This window comes from Natrix helvetica (assembly GCF_964273705.1).
Source record: "Natrix helvetica genome assembly, chromosome: 3".
NCBI lineage: Eukaryota > Metazoa > Chordata > Lepidosauria > Squamata > Natricidae > Natrix > Natrix helvetica.
In genome coordinates, this window is record NC_138549.1 from 1711736 (window position 1) to 1734461 (window position 22726).

The following is a 22726-nucleotide window of genomic DNA, read 5'->3' on the forward strand; positions in this document are numbered from 1 at the left end:
AACCCACCACTGAACTGGATATATGGAGGAGAAGGGGAAGGAGAAGGAGGAAAGGGGGAAGTAGGAAGGTGAAGGAAATGGGGATAGAGGAAGGAGGAAGGAGGAAGGAGGAGGGGGAAGGGAAAAGGGGGAGGAGGAGGAAAAAGGAAAGGAGGAAGGGGAAAGGGAAGGAGAAGAGGAATAAGAAGAGAAAGGGGGGAAAGTAGAGCATGGAGAAGAAGGAAAGGGAGAAGGAGAGGGGGAAGGAGGATTAGAGGAGGAGGAGAAGGAAAGGGAAGAGGAAGGAGAAGGAGGAGAAATACCTATGAGTAAAGCCTCTTGTCTTTGTACTTGTCTCTACTTTTTTCTCTTTCCCCACAAACTTGTCCAAGATGGAAGTGTTGATTTGGGCCCCAAGGACTGCATACCCCATATAACAGTGGCATCTCTCCAAAGCTTCATCTTCCAGCAAAGGTGACATCTACCATCGCATGAAAATAATGTCTTTATCCACTGCTGAGCCATCTAACCTTGCTTTTAGCAGTCCTGCCTGTGTTATTCTGGTCCTCCTGCCCCTTCTCTGCACAACAGGCAGGTGAGAAGCGACAAAAGCTGTGATGGTCTCCTTCTAATTTGACCTGGAACGTCCCTGGGGGTGATTCTCCCGCCTCGCCTCGTCTTCACAGATGTTTCCCTCCTTCTTGGCTGACTTCCCAAAGCCACGATGTTCCTTCAACCACGCCATCATGGAGCCAGGACTGGCCTTTGGGCAGACAAGGACACCGTGTCCTCCACCGACGGTCATTCTCTCCACAGTGGGGGGAGGGGGGCCCTCAACAGGTCTACCCACCACAAACAAACCTCTTTTGAACTGACTGCCCGTCTTTGGGGATACATTTACAGACAGAAGAGGAGTGGGGGAGGGATCAAAGCGAGGCTATCGGAAAAGATAAAAGCATGGAATTCATAGGGGGTCCCAGGGTGCAGGTCGATCGTTTTCAATCAATCATTTGTTTGGAGAGGAACTATCATTCTCCTTCGAAAGAAGGAATTAGACCTTTTAAGCAGAAAATAGTACAAGCGTGGCCACAAGAATTCGGAATGGATTTTTTTTCAAAAGATTAAAAAAAGACGTGGAGATTCTGGAAAGGGTGCAGAGAAGAGCAACAAAGTTGATGAGAGGACTGGAGGCCAAAACATATGAAGAACAGTTGCAGGAACTGGGCATGTCTAGTTCAATGAAAAAGAAGGACCAGGAGAGACAGGAGAGTAGTCTTCCAATATTTGAGGGGCTGCCACAGAGAGGAGGGGATGAAGCTATTCCCCAAAACACACAAGCCATTTGTCTCTGGTGTATCATGACCAATTTTGGTCACCATGTTATTTAAAAAAAAGTTGTCATTCTGGAAAGACTGCAGAAATTAGCAGCAAAGATGATTAGGGGACTGGAGACTAAAACGTATGAGGAACGGTTGCAGGAACTGGGCATGGCTAGTTTAATAGAAAGAAGGACTAGGGGAGACATGATAGCAGTGTTCCAATATCTCAGGGGTTGCCACAAAGAAGAGGGAGTCAAACTATTCTCCAAAGCACCTGAGGGCAGAACAAGAAGCAATGGGTGGAAACTAATCAAGGAGAGAAGCAACTTAGAACTGAGGAGAAATTTCCTGACAGTTAGAACAATTAATCAGTGGAACAGAAGTTGCCTCCAGAAGTTGTGAATGCCCCAACACTGGAAGTCTTTAAGAAGATGTTGGATAGCCATTTGTCTGAAATACTGTAGAATGGAGTCTCCTGCTTGAGCAGGGGGCTGGACTAGAAGACCTCGAAGGTCCCTTCCAAACTCTGTTATTCTGTTATTAAAGTGTTTGCTTCTAAAGAGGCGGAGGGGGAGCAGAGTTTGTCTCTGGAAAAGTCGCTTTCTTTCGTTCCTGTTCGCACAACCCTACACACACACACACACACACACAAACACACAAACACACACCCCAATTAACCGAACCAAACATTTTAAGGCACCGTGAATGGGGGAGCTGAGAAAAACAAGGCAGCCGTGCCAATTGCCGATGTTTGCTTTGGGGTTGAGCTGGGAAGCTGGCGTCAGTCAGGGCAAGGAGGGAGCCAGTGGAATGTTGCAGGGAGAGGAAGCAGCCTGTCACTCAACCCCTGGCAAAACGCCTGGAAGCCACGGGGTTGCCTTCAGCCCTTTCCGCGACTTTGGTTTCAACTTGGTGGGTTGTTGTCATTTTCGGTCTTCTTCTGGAAGGAAAGGAGAGAGCTGAGAAAAACCGGAGCTCTGCGGCTTCAAGGCATCAGCACCGAGGAAAACGGTAGAGGGACCCACTTCTGGGGGTCCTTCCTGAAATGCTTTGACGCTCTGGCAACACAAAATGACAGCATCACGAAGTGGGAAGGGACCTTGGAGGTCCTCCAGTCCAACCCCCCGCTCGAGCAGGAGACTCTATAGCATTCAGGGCAAATGGTGGTCCAATCTCTTCTTGAAAGCCTCCAGTGATGGAGCCCCCACAGCTTCTGGAGACAACAGAATAACAGAGTTGGAAGGGACCTTGGAGGTCCTCCAGTCCAACCCCCCGCTCGAGCAGGAGACTCTATAGCATTCAGGGCAAATGGTGGTCCAATCTCTTCTTGAAAGCCTCCAGTGATGGAGCCCCCACAGCTTCTGGAGACAACAGAATAACAGAGTTGGAAGGGACCTTGGAGGTCCTCCAGTCCAACCCCCCGCTCGAGCAGGAGACTCTATAGCATTCAGGGCAAATGGTGGTCCAATCTCTTCTTGAAAGCCTCCAGTGATGGAGCCCCCACAGCTTCTGGAGACAACAGAATAACAGAGTTGGAAGGGACCTTGGAGGTCCTCCAGTCCAACCCCCTGCTCAAAGTCAGAGATCGTATACCATTGTGGACAAGTGGCTGTACAGACTCTCCTTGAAAACCTCCAGTGGTAAAGAACCCACAACTCCAGCAGACAACAGAATAGCCTGTTTCCCCGAAAATAAGACCTCCACGGATAATAAGCCCAATCGGGCTTTTGAGCGCATGTATTAAAATAAGCCCTCCCCTGAAAATAAGCCCTCCCCAAAAATATTGCCTCGCAGCAGCAGCAGCCATGAGGTGGCCATGCTGGCTGCCTCCTGCACCTCAAAAATAATAAGACCTCCCCGAAAATAAAGCCAAGCGCTTATTTCGGGGGTTAAAAGAAAATAAGACCCTGTTTTATTTTCGTGGAAACATGGCAATAGAATAACAGTTGGAAGGGACCTTGGAGGTCTTCTAGTCCAACCCCCTGCTCAAGCAGAAGACCCTATAGCCATGATAGCGAACCTATGGCACACGTGCCGGAAGTGGCACACAGAGCCATTTCTCTGGGCACGCCAGCTGCAGCACGTTGCTCTTCCAGACTCTGGTATGCAGCCAGCTGGTATTCACATGTGTGGGAAACTGGAAGAGCAGCTCCCTGGGGCGCATGCGCATGCTGAGAAGCCCAGCTTCCAGCTTCCAGCACACACATGCGTGCCTGCCAGTTGGTCTTTGTGCACACATGTGCCAGAAACGGCAAGGTCAGGTGACCAATGCACGTGCGAATGCCGGAACCAGAAGCTCAGCTTCCTGGGGCGCACATGCATGCCAAGGAGCTGCTCTTCCCATTTCTGGCGCTCCTGTGCGGAAGCTGGTCCTGCTTCTGGGACCCACCAGGGCAAAACGGGCTGCCCCTCTGCCCTGCGCCCGTCCCAGGGTTCGCTGGTATTCGTAGCCCTGGGTAGAACTCTGACGTCACTCAACGCTAACGTCTGGCCATGGCTCCAGGCCATCCATCAGGCTCTTTGCGGACAGCAGCCTGGAATTCTTCTGCTGCTTCCATCCTTGTGAAGGTCAAATGTTCTTGCAGGTTCAGAAATGGTGAAATGGGCAGCCGAAGACTTGCGCACATCTAGGAAAGGCAGGAGAAAACAGAATATTTTTTTTTGTCTGATTTCATCCTGCAGCCTGAACCTCTGTCTCCAAGGAGATGCAGGCAGTCCTTGAGTTACAACTGTTCAAAGTTTCAATGGCACTGAACAAAGGGACAGAGCCATTTTTCACACTTACGACCTTTCTAGCATCCTGCGGTCAAAATGCAGAGGCAACTGGCATGGACTTACGACGGTAGCTGTGTCCCTGGGTTACATGACCCCCTTTTGCGACCTTCTGACAATGGGGAAACCCGAATCACTTAACAACCGTCTTGCTAATTGATCAGCGGCAGTGGTTCACTTAACAATGGTGGCAAAACATGCCGTAAAAGAGGGCAAAACACACTTAACCAATGTCTCACCTAACAACAGGAATTCAGAGGTCCATTGTGGAAAATTTCAAGTTGGATTATCTGCTATTTCTTTTTCCCTTATCACGATTGGCACATTGGTTTCACATTCACCTGGCACAATGTCCTCCTCCCCATGGAACATGGCACAACTATTTCAGAGAAGGCTTTGCCGTTTTAAATTGGGGCAGCTTTTCTCTGGGAGAAATGCCCGCTTGAGCAGGGGGTTGGACTAAAAGACCTCAAAGGTCCCTTCCAGCTCTATTCCATTCTAAATTCTAAATATACTTCTGCCCCGAAACCAGCTGGAGAACTTCTCCTTTGCAATGGAATTCAAAAGAGACAGGAGAGCATTCCTTGAGTTTTTCTGGCAGTTCCACAAAGAATTGTCTCCTTTCCATAACAAAACCCCACAGGAATGATTCCACCTCGATTGGGTGAGGACAGGCATCATTTGGGTAGGAGAAATCAGAAGAGGTCGGGTTTTGGAATAAGTCACTCTTCCCATCAAACCATCCACAAACTCATAATTCCAATATCTCAATTTTCTAGAAACACCATTAAAGCCAATTATTAATAAGATATAATCTTATTAATTTATATCTCTATATATTGAGTATTGAGTAATTTTTAAAATATTAAAATCTTAGTGATTAAGCAGGGGACAACAAGCGCATGGTGTAAAGAAATGTTATTGATGTTTAAATGTAGCTATGGAGGAAGTGCTAAAGAATCATAAAGAGAGAATGGCGTTGTTTAAAGACAAAGTTGTGAATGTAGAAGAACACCAACAAATGGTGGGGGTGGGAGAAGATGAATACAAATTGGGAAAATAGTATTATACACACTGATATATAAAGAAATCTATTATAATTACAATGTCTGTATTAAGGCTAGAAGTTGGAAGACAAGGATTATGTATATTTATTTGTATTGTTATTGTTAGCATTGTGTAAAAAGTATATTGGCCCAGTCAATACACTATCCAAAATATATGTATGGTTGTTAAAGGAAAATAAGAAATAAAGCATTTTTTTAAAGAAAAACTATTAGCAAACTCCTTGGATCCTTCTTCCGTTCAATCATCACGTTTCCCTTGAGACAGGCTTCATTTCTGGTGCCTTGATGGCATATCCAGATGGTTTCCAAGTTCAGTAGGACCGGTGTGTAGTTTGACACAGTTTTCTTCCGGGATATTGTTTTGTTTTGTTTTTCGACTTCACAGCTCAACCTACAGACTTCCATCAAGGAAGGAATTCCACACAAATATTAACCAGGCCTCAGACTTTAATTCCAGACAAGGTCAGACTAATGGTGTCACCTGCTGAGATCTCCTCCAGTTGCTGTGTGCTAAAGACACATTTCCCAGCTCCCTTGGGCAGCGTTGTCTGGAGCACACCTATCCAACTAGGGCACTGTGCCTTTTCTGGATATTCAATCAATCCATCAATCAGAATAGAGGCGGAAGGGACCTTGGAGGTCTTCTACTCCAACCCACTGCTCAAGCAGCACACCCTAGACTATTTCAGACAAGTGTCTGTCCAGTCTTTTCTTAAAAACCTCCAGTGATGAAGCACCCAAAACGTCTGGAGGCAACTTCTGTTCCACTGGCTAATTGTCCCACGTTGATAAGAATCAATGGAGCTCTCTTTGTTCACCAAAGTTGTTACACCGCTGTTGAGCGTGTGCCAGAGAGGGCTTCCTGGATTAAAGCCTGCCAATGGATAGATGCGGAAGACCAGCGTGGGCAGAAAGATGTGGGTTTCTCACAATTTTGTTGTGCTCCTTCGCTAAGGCTTCCTGCCTTCGTAGGGCTGGTGGTGCAATGTGGCTCAAGACAGGGAGCCAGCTAGTAGGAGTAGGTTTTATGCAGCTGTTTAGGATCCTCATAGTATTGCTTAGTCTAGCATCGATCTTGCTGGTGTGGCAGCTATTAAGCCAAACGAGGGCACAGAATTCAGCTGTGGAGTAGAACAGTGGTGGAATTCAATTTTTTTTTACTACCACTCCTGTGGGCGTGGCTTTGTGGGCGTGGCAAGGGAAGGATACTGCAAAATCTCCACTCCCTCCCCACTCTGGGGCCAGCAAGAGGTGGCATTTGCCGGATATCCGAACTACTCAAAATTTCCACTACCTGTTCTCCAGAATCTCTCAGAACCTGCCGAATTTCACCCCTGGAGTAGACCAACCCTAGTGCTGAGAGTAGAGGCTGAGGTTCTACTCCACAACTGAATACTGTGCCCTCGTTTGGCTGAATAGCTGCCACACATCAACCCACAGTGGAAGGCCAAATGGGCTGCCAAACGCCCAGATACAGGCATATAGGTAGATGACCCTACACCAAGCTATGCCAGCTTCCTCTCATGGTGTCTGCTAGGACTCATTGTTTAAGTGGGGTCTTGTCTCCAGCCCCCCAGTGCGACTGTGGTGCTCCTCGACAAAATATCCACCACATTGTGTCCGAATGTCATCAAGAGCTTAGACCCTCCCAATGTCTGGTTTTTTCAACATAGGCCACCACCCTGTCCTTTAATGGCTGGGCGGACTGGACATTAACATTTGAACCACTATAGGTAAAGGTTCCCCTCGCACATATGTGCTAGTTGTTCCTGACTCTAGGGGGCGGTGCTCATCTTCGTTTCAAAGCTGAAGAGCCAGCGCTGTCCGAAGACGTCTCCATGGTCATGTGGCCAGCATGACTCAACGCCAAAGGTGCACAGAACGCTGTTCCCTTCCCACCAAAGGTGATCCCTATTTTTCTACTTGCATTTTTTACCTGCTTTCGAACTGCTAGATTGGCAGAAGCTGGGACAAATAACGGGAGCTCACTTTGTTACACAGCGCTAGGGATTCGAACTGCTGAACTGTCGACCTTTCTGATCGACAAGTTCAGCCTCTTAGCCACTGAGCCACTGCGTCCTTTGAACCACTATAAGTTCATGTATTTGCCATACGCTAAATAAATAAATGTTCACCAAAGGCTTCAAGAAAAGGGTGAGAATGGAGGGAGGAAAAAGATTGGATACCTTACCTCACCAACTCTGCCCCTTCCCCCTGCCAAGTTTCAAACAGTGTATCAACCGTTCCTTTTCCATTTTCTAAGCAATATTTTATGTACAGTGGTTTCTTTTGTGAGCGTTAAAGCGAGATTACAAGCCGAATGCAGAAAAACTTTGATTTTCATTCTAACAAACACGGTGTTCTCTGATTCTTTATATTTTCAATCTGCTCAGGGTTTGGGGTTTTTTTTGGAAATAAAGTTTTTATGGAACATAAAAATCATGGCATCGCAGGCCTCGAGGCTGAGAAATTATTCATGCCCTCAGCTGCCAATTTTTTAAAGGTTGCCTCTCCATAATACTACTGTACAATTGCTCTTGCAAGAATGAAATGGTTCCTCCTTCAGATATGGTTTTCCCTGCACATATTTGTACATCACAATATCCATGTATAAGTTACATTTGGAAGGTAATTGTGAACAAAGAAGAGGAAGTCAAGCTATTCTCCAAGGCACCTGAGGGTAGAACAAGAAGCAATGGGTGGAAACTAATCAAGGAGAGAAGCAACTTAGAACTGAGGAGAAACTTCCTGACAGAACAATTAACCAGTGGAACAGAATTTGCCTCCAGAAGTTGTGAATGCCCTAACACTGGAAGTCTTTAAGAAGATGTTGGATAGCCATTTGTCTGAAATGGTATAGGGTTTCCTGCCTAGGCAGGGGGTTGGACTAGAGGATCTCCAAGGTCCCTTCCAACTCTCTTATTCTGTTATTCTGTGTCATTCCATGTGTCCATATGATGGCTAAAGACAACAACAAATGACTTCGTAAAAATGACCAAGCCTTCAAGCTTGAGACCTTCAGATCTGAAGGGTTTAACCAGAAATGAACGAAGAGTTTTAAGTGTAAAGGGTACAATGTGCCTCTCTCACTCTGAATTCTTCTTCAACGTTGTGTTTGCATTTCTCAGATTGATGTATAATAATACTGCGAAACTATAAAATGCCTCTTTTTCTGAGTGTCTGGAAAGAATTTGTGTTCCCTAAGCATATTTTTTCATTGTCTTGCATTAAGTGATTGGAAATGTGGGGCTCATGATGGAGAATTCTGAAACCTTCGCAAAAGAGCAGAATTAAAATATGTGACATTGAATGTCTGGTCTGTTGCTTTCCAGCGGAACTGCAAAAAACTGCGCTACTCGGAGCATCATATACTGTATTTTAAGAAGGTACAATGGCATTTGTGACGCATTTTTGAATGTTCAGTTGGATGAGTTTCATGTTTAATGAATAAAAGAAATAATGATGATGATGATGTATCCAGAAAGTCATGGGAACATAAAGTGGAAAAAGTTATTGAAAATGAGAAGGTGAAGATCTTGTGGGACTTTCGAATACAAACAGATCGTCATTTGGAGCACAACACGCCAGAGATCACGGTTGTAGAGGGCCGAAGTGTACAGTTCATTGATATCACTGTTCCAGGAGATGCCAGAGTCAAAGAAAAAGAACTGGAAAAAATCACGAAAAATCACCTGGCCATCGAAACTACACGGCAATGGATATGAAGCATGTCACAGTGATACCCATTGTCATCAGGGCACTTGACACCATGTCCAAGAATTTTACAAGATACATCCACAAATTGCAGCTTCCTGCAATAACACCAGCAGAACTGCAAAAAACTGGGCTACTTGGAACATCGTATATTTTAAGGAAGTCCTTGGTTGATACCTAGGACGCCGGCAGCAAACTGTATCAACCATTAGCACCAGTCAGTGGTATTTGTGATGCATTTTTGAATTTTCAGTTGGAAGAGTTTCATGTTTAATGAATAAAGTATATAATAATTTGGTTCATTGACATTGCAATACCTGGTGATGCGCGAATTGAAGATAAGCAGCAAGAAAAAAATCACAAAGTACCGGGACTTGCAAATTGAGGTTGAGCGACTGTGGAAAAAGAAATCATGTGTTGTCCCAATTGTAATTGGAGCCCTTGGAGCAATACCTAAAGGGCTACCTACTCGCTATTTGAAAATTCCAAATTTACCTGACTTGAACATTCTGATTCTACAAAAAACCACCCTACTTGGAACAACTTATATCCTCCGACGTTACTGTAACAGTTCCTAGGTCCTTGGTTAGGACTCCAGCTGTTAGGCTACCAACCAGCCCCAAAGGCTGTGAATCTCACCAAAGATTTAATAATAATAATAATAATAATAATAATAATAATAATAATAATAATAATAATAATAACAACAACAACAACAACAACAACAAACTGATTTGGACATTTTGGACCGAAAAACCAGGAAACTAATGACAATGCACTACAGTTTACATCCACGTGGTGACACTGATAGACTATACCTGCCCCGAAAATCAGGTGGCAGAGGATTATTACAAGTGAAGCAAATAGTTGAAGAAGAAAAACATGCACTAGCTGATTATTTAAAAGAAAGTCAAGAACATCTATTAATCGAAGTAAAGAACAAAAATCTACTGAAGGCCCAACAGACGAAACAAGAATACAGAAAAGATGTGATAAAATCAAGAATGGAGAGTTGGCAGAACAAAGCATTACATGGTCAATTTCTGGAAAAAATAAAAGATAAAGTGGACAGTGAAAAAACTTGGTTATGGTTAACAACAGGTACATTAAAGAAAGAAACAGAGTCACTAATCCTGGCTGCGCAAGAACAAGCTATCCGAACAAATGCCATTAAGGCCAAAATCGAAAAATCCTCTGATGATGCCAAATGCAGACTCTGCAAAGAAGTTGATGAAACTGTTGACCACATACTCAGCTGCTGTAAAAAAATCACGCAGACTGATTATAAAGTGCGGCACAATTCAGTAGCACAAATGATCCACTGGAATTTGTGCAAAAATTATAATATTAAAACAACAACAAACTGGTGGGAACATAAGCCTGAAAAAGTCACCGAAAATCAGATGGTCAAGATCCTGTGGGATTTTCGTATACAAACAGACAAAATACTAGCGCATAACACACCAGACATCACACTGGTTGAGAAAAAGAAGGTTACAATCATAGACATCGCAATACCAGGTGACAGCAGGGTTGAGGAGAAGGAACATGAAAAAGTCGCGAAATACCAGGACTTAAAAATTGAAATCGTATAGTAATAATAATAATAATAACAATAATAACAATAACAATAATAACAATAACAATAATAATAATAATAACAACAACAACAACAACAACAACAACAACAACAACAACAACAACAATGATTTTTCCCCACCAAAGCTTGGAATTTAACCGAAGTGAGGAAGCTACCCAAGGAGCAGCCTGCACAATGGAAGGAAGGCCACCCGTTCCCCTCCTGGTGCAGCTGATCAGCCAGATAAGAACATGAGCTCCGTGCATCTGGATTCTGGAGGGGGGGTTGCTTGCAAAAGGAGGGGCAGTGTTGAAGGGAGAATTCCTTAGGGCAAAAGAAAAAAAAGTTTGGGGTTGTTTTTTTGCAGAGGAGAAAACTTTGGGGAGATTGAAAACAGATTTTCTCGTGGTGTCACTTTAATGTATGGAATAGAGATCAGATAATGAAAGCATTATCTGATGGAGCACATAGAAAGTAAAGGAAGGGCAGACTCTGAAGCATCTGAGCCTATTTCCTTCCCTTCCTTTTCCTTCTCTTCCCTTCACTCCCTTTCCTTTCGTTTTTCCTTCCCTTCCCTTCCTTCCCTTCCCTTCCCTTCCTTTCATTTTTCTTCCCTTCCTTTTTCTTCCCTTCCCTTCGTTTCCCATTCTTCCCTTGCCTTCTTCCCTTTCCTTCTCCTCCCTTTCCTTCCCTGCTTTTTCTTTTCTTTCCTTTTCTGAAATAGGTATTTAATAACTTGTCATATTCTTTATAGTCTAAAGGAACTTGTGAAAGGCATACACACAAATACACATATCCACATAAAACAGTCATGATACACACAGTCTTCCAATTATGACCATCTTTCACACTTATGACCATTGTTGTACCCTCTGGTCATGTGATCAAAATTCAGCCGCTTGGCAACCGGCTCCTATTTATGGCGGTTGCCCACCACTTGCCATCCATGGACTTTGTGGGCTGAGGAACATCCTGCACCCAGGATGGGCAGCCCCTCCACCCTTGCGCCCTGTTGCAGCCCTTCAGGACCCAGGATGGCACCACCAAATCTCATCCCAAATGTGAGTTATGGAATTTCCTCTCATTTTTCCTGACTTGAACAGTCAACTGCTGGGGGGAGTTTGCAGGAGATAAATCTCAAATAGGAGGCCATCCAGAATCCCAGAAGTTGGTTTCCATCAAGAGAACCTTCTGCAAGGCCAAAACCAGGCTTGAAAACATGGGCACATTCCTCCCTCCATCACCAGAGGACACCCAGGGCCACAAATAGACAGCCAAGGGTTGACACAAGTTCATACAACAGAATAACAGAGTTGGAAGGGACCTTGGAGGTCTTCTAGTCCAACCCCCATTTCAGACAAATGGTTATCCAATCTCTTCTTAAAAGCTTCCAGTGTTGGGGCATTCACAACCTCTGGAGGCAAGCTGTTCCACTGATTAATTGTTCTAACTGTCAGGAAGTTTCTCCTCAGTTCTAAGTTGCTTCTCTCCTTGATTAGTTTCCACCCATTGTGTTAGATATTAGCATATATCGCAGCAAGTCTCCTCTCTGGTCCGCCGCTACGGCGGGAAACAGGTATCGTTCTGATTGGTCGAGAGGCGTACCCGATCCCTATAAAAGGGGAACCCTCCGACCACAGAGCAAGCTGGATCACTACTACTACTAATAAAGAGCTGTTAAGTCACTACGTGTCCGGAGTCTGTTCTCTCGTTGCCCGAATCTAACATTGGCGACGAGGATGGGATCGAGAGACAGATAGGACGAAGAAAGCTACTTTCAGAATCCCAGGATTCGATCCAGCCCAGGAATTCGGCAGAAATTCCAGCAGCCATCTCAGGACACCGCAGCGTGGCAAATTCAACGAAGAGAAGATGGCGGTGCACACTCCCCCCGCTCCGTTCGACCCGATGAACGACCAATGGGAGGCATACATGATTCGTTTCGAGTGTTTTCTCGAAGCGAACGAATACACGGGGATAACCGATTCCCGAAAGAAGAATATCTTCCTCAGCTACTGTGGGCGAGAAGTTTTCAACACGGCCAGAGACCTCTCCGAGCCTACTCCGATACAAGCGGTATCATGGACGGCGTTGCAACAGACTCTACAGACTCATTACGCGCCAAAATCTTCCCGCCACGTTTGCCGCCAGGAATTCAACACGCGGAACCAGAAGGCGGGAGAATCAATCAACCAATATGTTGCAGCCCTACGAAAAGCAGCGACTCATTGCGAGTTCAGGGATCTGGATGAGCAAATCCTGGCAAGACTTGTGTGTGGGTTAAAGGACATTTCGCTACAAAAAAGACTATTGGCCAATCCGAATTTAACCCTCCAAATAGCACTCAACGAAGCAAGAGCATCCGAGTCAGCGGAAAGATCATCGGAAACAATACAACGTGGGTTCAACGTAAGCCAGCCAGCACCCAGACACACCAGAGTCCACTACGAGGACACCGATCCAGACTACGAGGATCCCGAGTTCGAGGACAGTCACCTGATGCGGAGCAGTCACGTGAGGCCTGGGGGGAGACCCGGATTCCGTTTGCCGCCCTGCGCAAGCTGCGGAGGGAATCACCCCCGGTCTACCTGTCGGTTCAGGAACGTTGTTTGTTCACACTGCAACAAACTTGGGCACATCGCACGAGTGTGCCGGAGCGAAGTCCCTGCCTCCCCACGGCAGCCTCCAATGTACCGCCAACAGAAGCCCAACCCAGGGGCTTGGCGAAATCAAAAAGGGCGCCCAGAGAGAAATCCACAAGTGTTTACCCAGAGAGAAAATCCCCAAAGAGCTGAAAGGGCGTATTCCCAGAGAGATTACACACAAAGAGCTGAGAGAGCGTTCTACCAAGACGCTCAATGAGAGTATTGTCAGGATACTGATGCTGAGATAGAGTTGACCCAGAGAGAGGAATTGCGAACCTATCTCACCACAATAAGTCAGGTCCGCATCAAGCGGCCTAAAAAGCTGAAAGTCACAGTCCTCTTGGAGGGCTCTCCTTGCGAGCTGGAAGTTGACACAGGATCGTCCTTGACGATCATTTCATGGGCCTCCATGAAAAAGGCTATCCCTAGCCTCAAAAAGAGCCAACTACGCGCACCAGACATCGTGCTACGAGACTACCAGGGGAACCGAGTCCCCATCGTGGGCCAAGGCACGTTCCAAATTCGCTTCAAGGACATCGTAGCCCAGCTGCCCGTGACCATCGCCAGCGCTCCGTTAAAGAACCTTCTAGGACTAGATTGGTTTGAAGCCTTGGGGTTAGAAGTCACCGGGATCAACGCCGTGGAGAACAGCAGCGCTGAACAGATTTTTAAGGAGTTCGAGGATGTGTTCAGCCCCGGTCTTGGTAAGTATGTGGGTAAACCAATCTCATTCAATTTAGACCCCAAAGTGGCGCCAATCCGACTTAAACCGAGGCGAGTGCCTTTTGCACTCCGCCCAAAAATAGATAAAGAGATCGATAAGTTAGTAGAGCAAGGAATCCTTGAGCCGGTGGATCACGCGCGCTGGAAAACTCCCATTGTGACCCCAGTTAAACCAGACGGGTCAGTCCGCATCTGCGTGGACTATAAATGCACAATTAATGTCGCGCTACAACAAAGCGCATATCCTGTGCCAGTGGTACAACACTTATTGCACTCGTTGGGGCCAGGAAAGATATTTGCTAAGTTAGACATGGCACAAGCTTACCAGCAGTTGCCCGTGGATAGCGCCACAGCGGAGGCCCAAACTATAGTGACGCATAGAGGAGCATTCAAATGCAACCGGCTACAATTCGGTGTGAGTATTGCTCCAGGTCTGTTCCAGAGCGTCATGGAACGGCTTTTGCAAGGGATACCGGGAGTCGTCCCCTATTTCGACGACATCTTGGTGTCCGCTGCAAACGAGGAGCAACTATTAAAAAGAGTCAGAACTGTTTTGGCCAGAATCAGAGAAAAGGGCCTCCGCCTCAAAAAGGAGAAATGCCAAATTAATGTGCCTAGCGTAGAATTCCTGGGATATAGAATCGATGGTCAGGGAATACACCCCACTTCAAAGAAAATTAAGACGATCCAGGACGCCCCCACACCATGAAATCAGACCGAGTTGCAGGCCTTCCTCGGACTACTTAACTTCTACAGCGTTTTTCTGAGACAGAAGGCGACCGTTGCTGAGCCATTACATCGACTACTCCAGAGGAACGCAACATGGAGATGGGGACGATCCGAAGCAGCAGCTTTTGCCGCAGTAAAGCGCCTGCTCACCACCGACTCGCTGTTAGTGCAATACAGCCAGACACTACCGCTGGTATTGACCTGCGACGCATCCCCATTCAGAGTCGGCGCAGTCCTTAGCCACAGGATGCCAAACGGGAACGAAGCACCCATCGCTTTCTACTCCAGGACTCTTTCATCGGCCAAGAGGAATTACAGCCAGATGGACAGAGAAGCGTTAGCTGCTGTAGCCGGCGTAAAACGTTTCCACGAATACCTCTAGGGCCGCGATTTTGAACTGATCACAGATCATAAACCGCTGTTGGGACTTTTGGCGGGAAACCGCCCCACACCAGTCTCCCTTTCTCCACGCATGACCAGGTGGACTGTTTTCCTGGCCGCGTACTCATACAAGCTAATTCATCGACCGGGCTCCACTCTAGGACATGCAGACGCACTCAGCCGTTGCCCACTTCCGGATCTCTTGCCAGACCCCACTCCCGAGGTACCGGTGTTGTTAATTGACTGTTTGGACTCAGGACCGGTTTCTTCCTGCGACGTTGCCAGATTCTCTGCTAGGGACAACATAATAAAGCAAGTTCAAACCTGGGTTTGGAGGGGGTGGCCGAAAGGAAACGTGGGCCCGGAATTCAAGCTATTTTGGGGGAAACGAGATGAGCTTTCAGTGTTGCAAGGTTGTTTATTGTGGGGGGATCGAGTTGTTATTCCTTATGCGTTACGCAGAAATGTATTAGAAGCGTTACATGTGGGGCATCCGGGGATCGTTAGAATGAAGGCGTTAGCAAGAAGTTACGTTTGGTGGCCCAACATGGACAAAGAAATAGAGGAATGGGTGGCCACTTGTGATCCATGCCAGGAATCGAGACCAGCACCCCCGGAAGCGCCCGCCACAGAATGGGAGAAGCCTAAAGCACCCTGGTCGCAAATACACATCGATTTCGCAGGGCCAGTCCAAGGTCAGACTTTCCTTATAGTTGTGGATGCATACTCCAAATGGCTAGAAGTAGTCCTAATGACTTCAACCACGGCAGAGGCAGTCATTAGGGTTCTACGGCGACTTTTCGCCACTCATGGCCTGCCCGACCTCCTGGTCTCCGATAATGGGCCCCAGTTCACGGCCATGCAATTTGAAACGTACTTAGCAGGTCAGGGAATTCGGCATGCCCTCGTCGCGCCATTCCATCCGGCATCAAACGGACAGGCGGAGAGAATGGTGCGATCCGCAAAAGAGGCCCTCGCTAGGATGGGTCCAGGTGATTGGCAAACAGGCATTGACCATTACCTCCTAATTCAGCATATTACTCCCAGCGCAACGACGGGTAGGAGCCCCGCTGAACTACTCATGGGCCGCCTTCTACGGTCTCACCTGGACCGTCTTCACCCAAATTACTCTGCCACAGCGCCCCCAGACTCTACAAGCAAAATTCGGAGTTTTAGCATAGGGGATTCAGTATACGCCCACAACTATGCAGGGGGAACATTGTGGATGCCGGCAAGGGTCATTGGCATCACGGGTCCACGATCATATTTGCTAGAGCTTGAAGATGGACGAAATTGGAAAAGGCACATCGATCAACTACGGGGTCGCCTGGCACATTCAGACCTACGGGCTGAAGACGAAAACTATCTGCCAGCACAAAGTCAGCCATCCAAGAGCCCCAACACAGAGAATCACGACACCTGCGAGCCCAGGATAGAACAAGAGGTCGAAGGCAAAACCGAACAACGCCTAAGCAACGAAAGCCTGCAGACCCCCGAACGCGAAGCAGAAAAAGCAACCGATCCTGCAACCACTCCAGATCAACCTGAACTGCGGCGTTCCACCCGTGTAAGGCAAACACCCACTTATCTTAAGGACTATGTAACGAACCGGAATTCTCCGTCTAAGAGGGGAGGGGTGTTAGATATTAGCATATATCGCAGCAAGTCTCCTCTCTGGTCCGCCGCTACGGCGGGAAACAGGTATCGTTCTGATTGGTCGAGAGGCGTACCCGATCCCTATAAAAGGGGAACCCTCCGACCACAGAGCAAGCTGGATCACTACTACTACTAATAAAGAGCTGTTAAGTCACTACGTGTCCGGAGTCTGTTCTCTCGTTGCCCGAATCTAACACATTGCTTCTTGTCCTGCCTTCAGGTGCCTTGGAAAATAGCTTGACTCCCTCTTCTTTGGGGCAACCCCTGAGATACTGGAACAATGCTATCATGTCTCCCCTAGTCCTTCTTTTCATTAAACATTAGACATACCTAGTTCCTGCAACCGTTCTTCAAATGTTTTAGTCTCCAGTCCCCTAGTCCTCTTGGTTGCTCTTCTCTGCACTCTCTCCAGAGTCTCAGCATCTTTTTTCCCCATCCAAACCTTAACCTGCCATCCAAACCAGCAGGACACAAGATGAACATTAAGGAAATGACATGGAAAACGAAGAGCTCTTCAGAAAACCGGTTTTCTTGCAAAGATCTCATTAGTTCAGAGAGAGGCAAGGTTTCAACGGAAGCCGGCCTCCTCCCAAGCACGCTGCTGCCCAAATTCTCCAAGATGAAGAAGCTGAAAAGGATCCAGAATAGCAGGAGATCCTGCGGCCGAGAAGACCTCGCCACAGCCTGCCCTGACGCTGGAGTCCAGCTCGAAGTGCATCCGTGGGACGTTAACCACCAAGAACCTTGCAAGCAGCTCTCTGTCCCAGCCCCACCCCAAGGTTTTGGCAGAGGAGATGCTCAAGAATGGGAAACAATGCGAAGCGACTCTGGTCTGCAGGAGGGGCGGAAACTCCTCGGTCCTTCCCTCCCCACGCAAAACAATCTCCAAGCGCTCGGCCTGGTTTCACCTCCCTCCCGCCTTCTCTCTTGGGGGGATCCTGTTGCTTTAACCACCGGTTCGGGGATCGTGTGTTTCACACGTGCGCCAGAGGTGGGTTCCTACTGGTTCGGACCGGTTCGGATGAGTAGGTAGTAACTCGGCCTGCCACGCCCCCCCCCCCAGCCGGTACTATCTGTGGGGCCGCCATCTTGATTTCCAGTCCTGCGCAGAACAATCTTCATTGCAGAAGTTTAATCTTTTCCCCGCTTCTAATGTTGTCTGCATGTGCAGACCTTTTTAGGTGCAAATGCGCCCACATGCGGAGTGCATGTTTGGTGTGCGCAGGAGAGAAGCAAGCGCGTGTGCACAAAATTATTTGTGCGTTGAGCTGGCAGTAATCCCGGCAGCAACCCACCCGACGTGCCCGCTTACACACACACACACACACACGCCTGACATGCGCTGCACACGCCTGCACAATTTTACCAAAACCTCCCTTCCCTGTTACTTCTTGGGGCCAAACTGATCTGAACCGGCTGAATCCCACTCAGGGCTGGGGTCCGGCTGCTGCTACTGCCGGTTCACTCAGCTGCACACGTGCAGAAGCCAAAAGCAAGATGGCGGTGCCGAGAGAACGGTTCAGGAGCGTGGCAGGCTGAGTTACTACCTATTTAGCTGAACCAGTCCGAACCGGTAGGAACCCACCTCTGATCCCACCCCTGCTTCAACCGTTCTCCATTTATCTTCGGCCTTCTCCATTCCTGATGAAAATCTAGAAAACCCCTAGGAGGGAGGGAGGGAGGGAGGGAGGGAGGGGGGATTCAACAACTTAGATGAGGGGTAGATAGAATCCAATTTGCAAACAACAAGAAGGTGGCAGGAATAGCCCACTCTTTACAACAGGAGCGTCAAACTCCAGGCCTGCAGGGTGCTTAGATGTGGGCCAGGGGCTGCCCAGGAAGCATTGACGGACCAGCCCGCAGTGCAGATCTTGGGAGGATGGCGCACGGCTCTCCCAAGACCCCTTTTCACTGGCCACAGGCGCCCCGACAGGAATAACATTGAGCTGGCCACATACCCACCCCTCCCAAGATCAACCACAGCCCTGATGTGGCCCTCGATGAAGTTGAGTTTGACACCCCTGCTTTAGAAGATAAGAGTGAAGATCCAGAAAGATCTGGGCCTCCTCCAACCAAAGGGAATTTAGTGGCGAGACGAATAAGGTTTTCCCCTTAGGCGGGGTGGGGGGGTAGTTTACATTACAGGAGAAGTACCACTTAGTGATAAGAATGTAGGAAAAGTAGGATTTACAGGAGTAGGAAATGTTATATATTAGTAGAAAAAGAATAAATCTAAGAAATCTAAATCTAATCTAAGAAATAATAAAGACTGCCTGATACAAATAACCAAATGTGGACTGATAAGCAAAGGAGAAAGAAATAATAGGATTATAAGTGTAAAATTACTTAGAGATGTCTTGAGAGGGAAATAGCGTTTGTAAAGATGCACCGATAGATATCTCTGCTGTAAGAAGGAACGCGCAGTTCCGGTGTCATTTGTAAGTGTTGTGTATGTTTTTGTCAATGTGTATAAGGGTTTGTAATAAATGTTTTTTTTTAAAAAAAACCAAATGCGCAAGTATAGAAGAGGTGCTACCTGGAGGGAATCCTAGGGAACAATCCCTTAAAGGTGAGCCAGCCGTGTGCTGCAGCTGCCCAAAAGGCCGATGCAATCCTTGGCTGCATCAACAGAGGGACAGCATCAAGACCACAAGAAGTATTAATCCTATTTTTATACTGCACTGGTGTATACATTTGGAATACTGTGTTCAGGTTTGGTCACCAAAATAAAAGCAGAGCTGAGACTCTGGAAAGGGTGCAGAGAAGAGCAACAAAGAGGATTAGGGGACTGGAGACTAAAACATATGAAGAACGGTTGCAGGAACTGGGTATGTCTAGTTTAATAGAAAGAAGGACTAGGGGAGACATGATAGCAGTGTTCCAATATCTCAGGGGTTGCCACAAAGAAGAGGGAGTCAAACTATTCTCCAAAGCACCTGAGGGTAGAACAAGAAGCAATGGGTGGAAACTAATCAAGGAGGGAAGCAACCTAAAACTAAGCATGAATTTCCTGACAGTGAGAACAATTAACCAGTGGAACAACTTGCCACCAGAAGCTGAGGCTGACTGGAAAGCCATTTGTCTGCAATGGTATAAGTCTCCTGCTTGAGAAGGGAGGTTGGACTAGAAGACCTCCAAGGTCTCTTCCCACTCCCTTATCCTGTATGAAAGTGTCTGCTGCTTGAGCAGGGGGTTGGACTAGAAGACCTCCAAGGTCCCTTCCAGCTCTTGTTATTCTGCAGTTCCGTAAGGGTCTCCTGCTTGAGAAGTGGGGGGGTGGGTGGACTAGAAGACCTCCAAGATCCCTTCCCACTCACTCCTTCTGCATTCGGGACCGTTCCGTCTTTCAGGACGGGCACAGATGGTCCCAGCAGGAGGGGACCGGGGAGAGACGCCCCTTTCCCAGTCGCCGCCTGCGGGACAGCCTCGGAGACGGCAAGCGGCGGGGTCCCTCAGACCCCTCCCTCGCTGCTCCCTTCCTTCTTGGGGTCGGAGCTGATTGCCCCGCCAAAGAAAAGACGGGTGGGTGGCGGGGGAGTGAGGGGGGCGGCGGATCGACCCAGCTGCCGCGCAAAGGAGGCGAAGAAGAAGCGCCTGCCCGGCGGATCGCGCCTCCCTCCCTGTCTCCCTCCCTCCCCCCCGGGGGTCTCCTGTGCCAAACGGGGGCTTAAGCAAACCCAGATGGCGGGCTGGGCTGGGCGGCCCCCCCAATGCTGCAGCAGCGGCGGCGGCAGAGGCAGCCAAAGCAGCCGGGGCTTCAGCTGACAGCCTCCCCCGCCCGCCCGCCCGCCCGCCCGCGCCGCTTGCGCGAAGCCCGGCTCGCAGCCGCAGCAGCTGTTCGGCCAAGGCGCCGCCAAAGCAGCAGCAGCAGCAGCCGCGTCCGGGGCCAAAGCTCCAGCCCGGCCCAGCGCAGCGCAGCCCGGCATGAAGAACTTGCAGCTGACGGAGGCGGAGACCCGCTGGAAGCGCTTCTGCCTGCAGGAGTTGCGCGGCATCCAGAAGCTGAAGCGCAGGGGGCGGCCGGGCTTGCGCGGCGGGAGGGGCCGGCCGGGGGTCCCGGAGCACGTGCGCCCGCCTTCCCCGCCACCCCCGGGCTTCCCCCAAGGCGGGCCAGGAGCCGGGGGTCTGCCGGGGGTCGAGGCGCCCTTCCCGGCGGCGCTGCGCTGCCCGGGCTCGTCGCTCTTCCCCGAGGAGGAGGAGGAGGAGGAGGAAGAGGAGGCGGCGTCCGCGGGGGTCCCGGAGAGCCCCCTGCCCGCCCTGCCTTCCCGGGGCTTGTATAACGGCGGCGGCGGCGAGGGCTCCGCCTCGCCTCGCAAGCGGACCAGCGACCCGGCCGGCGGCGGCGGCGGCGGCTCGGAGATGAAAGCGCTGCAGCAGACCCGGCGGCTGCTGGCCAACGCCCGCGAGCGGACCCGGGTGCACACCATCAGCGCCGCCTTCGAGGCGCTCCGCAAGCAGGTAAGGGGGGAGCGCTGGGGGGACACGAGACCCCCACTCTTCCCGGCCCTTGAGAAGGTCGGAACCTCCCCCTCACACACACACACACACACACACACACACAGAGGAATCCCCCATGGGTCCAAAATCGACTGGACAATGGGAGGGGATGGGGGTATAAGGCTCCTGCCTTGAGGAAGGGGTTGGACTAGAAGACCTCTGAGGTTCCCTCCAACTTGATTGTTCTGTCTAAGGCTCCTGTCTTGAGGAAGGGGATGGGCTAGAAGACCTCCGATGTCCCTTCCAAATCAATTATAGCTAGTCCTCTACTTAACGACCACAATTGAGCCCAAAATTTATGCTGCTACGAGAGACGTTGGTTACTGCAACCATCATAAGTGTGAATCGTTTGCCAAGTTACAACGGCACTGAAAAAATTGACTTAGGATAATTTTTCACACTTACGACCATTGCAGCATCCCCGTGGTCGTGTGATCAAAATTCAGCCTCTTGACAACTGGCTCATATTTATGACGCTTGCAGGAGTCACGTGATCCCATTTCTGACAAGCAAAGTCAAAAGGGGAAGCCAGGTTCACTTAACAGCCGTGTTGCTATCTTAATAGCCGCAGTGATTCACTTAACAACTCCGGCCAGAAAAGTCGTAAAATGGAGCGAAACTCAATTCACAAATTTCTCACTTAGCAACAGAAATTCTGGACTCAGTTGTGGTCATAAGTGTGTGTGTGTGTGTATACACAGACATACATACATATAAACACACACACATATATATGACACAATTGAGGACAAAATTTATGATGCAAAATGAGTCGCTTGTTGGGCACGTTTTGCCAGATCTTATGACTTTCCCTGCCACATTTGTTCGGCGAACGGCTGCCGTTGTTAAATTAGTCACCTGGTCGCTAAGTGAATCTGGCTTCCCCATTGACTTTGCTTGCCGGAAGGTCACAAAAAGGGATCCCAGGACCCCCCAACAGTCATAAATAGGAACCAGTTGCCAAGCATGTGACCGTGGAGATGCTGCAACCGTCATAACTGTGAAAAATGGAGAAAGGTCACTTTTGCCAGTGCCGCTGTCACTTCGAACGGTCGCTAAACGAACCGTTGTGAGGGAGGGAAGATCGGGCCCATTAAGAAGCCGATGAAAGAAGGCCAATTGCTCGGCCCTGTCTGTGATTTGGGGTGACCGATCTAGCCCCTCCCTCCCTCCCTCCCTCCCTCCCACTTGGGTGAATCACGGCCGTTATCTGAAAAATTCGCACGGGTCTCTTTCTAGGGTGTAAATTATACTTTCCTGTTAATCAAGGAGACTTTCCTGTCAGCTATCCGGCCTTTGCGCTGGGGACATATTTTTCCAAGGTGGCTCCGTGCGTGCGTGCGTGAGAAGCCAAAGCTACAAAGGCCAACCATTTGTCCCCCAAAATGGATCACTCTCCCACGTGTGGCTGTTCCTGGTCTTGTGAAGTACGTAAGGTGTGGAAAGCACAAGGATCCACCCAGATTAGATTCTACTCTGGGAGGCCCCGGGATCACCCCAGTTAAGAGCAACTGGAAGTTTGCTTTTAATCAAAAGTCAATTAGACAAGGGTTGCTGTTAGAGTGTCAGGGCAGGTCAAGCATGAATCTTAAACCTTCCAAATAATTCCAAGAAGTATAATTTGGAATCTCCCATCGGACAGACATTTGGTGACTTTGGGCCCCT

At 48.6% G+C, this 22726-nt stretch overlaps 1 protein-coding gene and 1 long non-coding RNA gene across 2 annotated transcripts in view; both read left to right on the forward strand.

The window, feature by feature from the left end:
- Positions 1–1646: 1646 nt before the first annotated feature.
- LOC309389499 overlaps positions 1647–22726 on the forward strand; it is a 43342-nt gene continuing 22262 nt past the window's right edge. Inside the window, exon 1 of the long non-coding RNA XR_014174950.1 lies at positions 1647–1717. This is a non-coding gene — a long non-coding RNA (uncharacterized lncRNA). The remainder of the gene's footprint in view (positions 1718–22726) is intronic.
- LOC309389495 (uncharacterized protein) overlaps positions 20362–22726 on the forward strand; it is a 22415-nt gene continuing 20050 nt past the window's right edge. Inside the window, exon 1 of the mRNA XM_081947944.1 lies at positions 20362–21022. Within this exon, the coding sequence (XP_081804070.1) occupies positions 20489–21022 (534 nt within the window). The 5' untranslated portion in view covers positions 20362–20488. The remainder of the gene's footprint in view (positions 21023–22726) is intronic.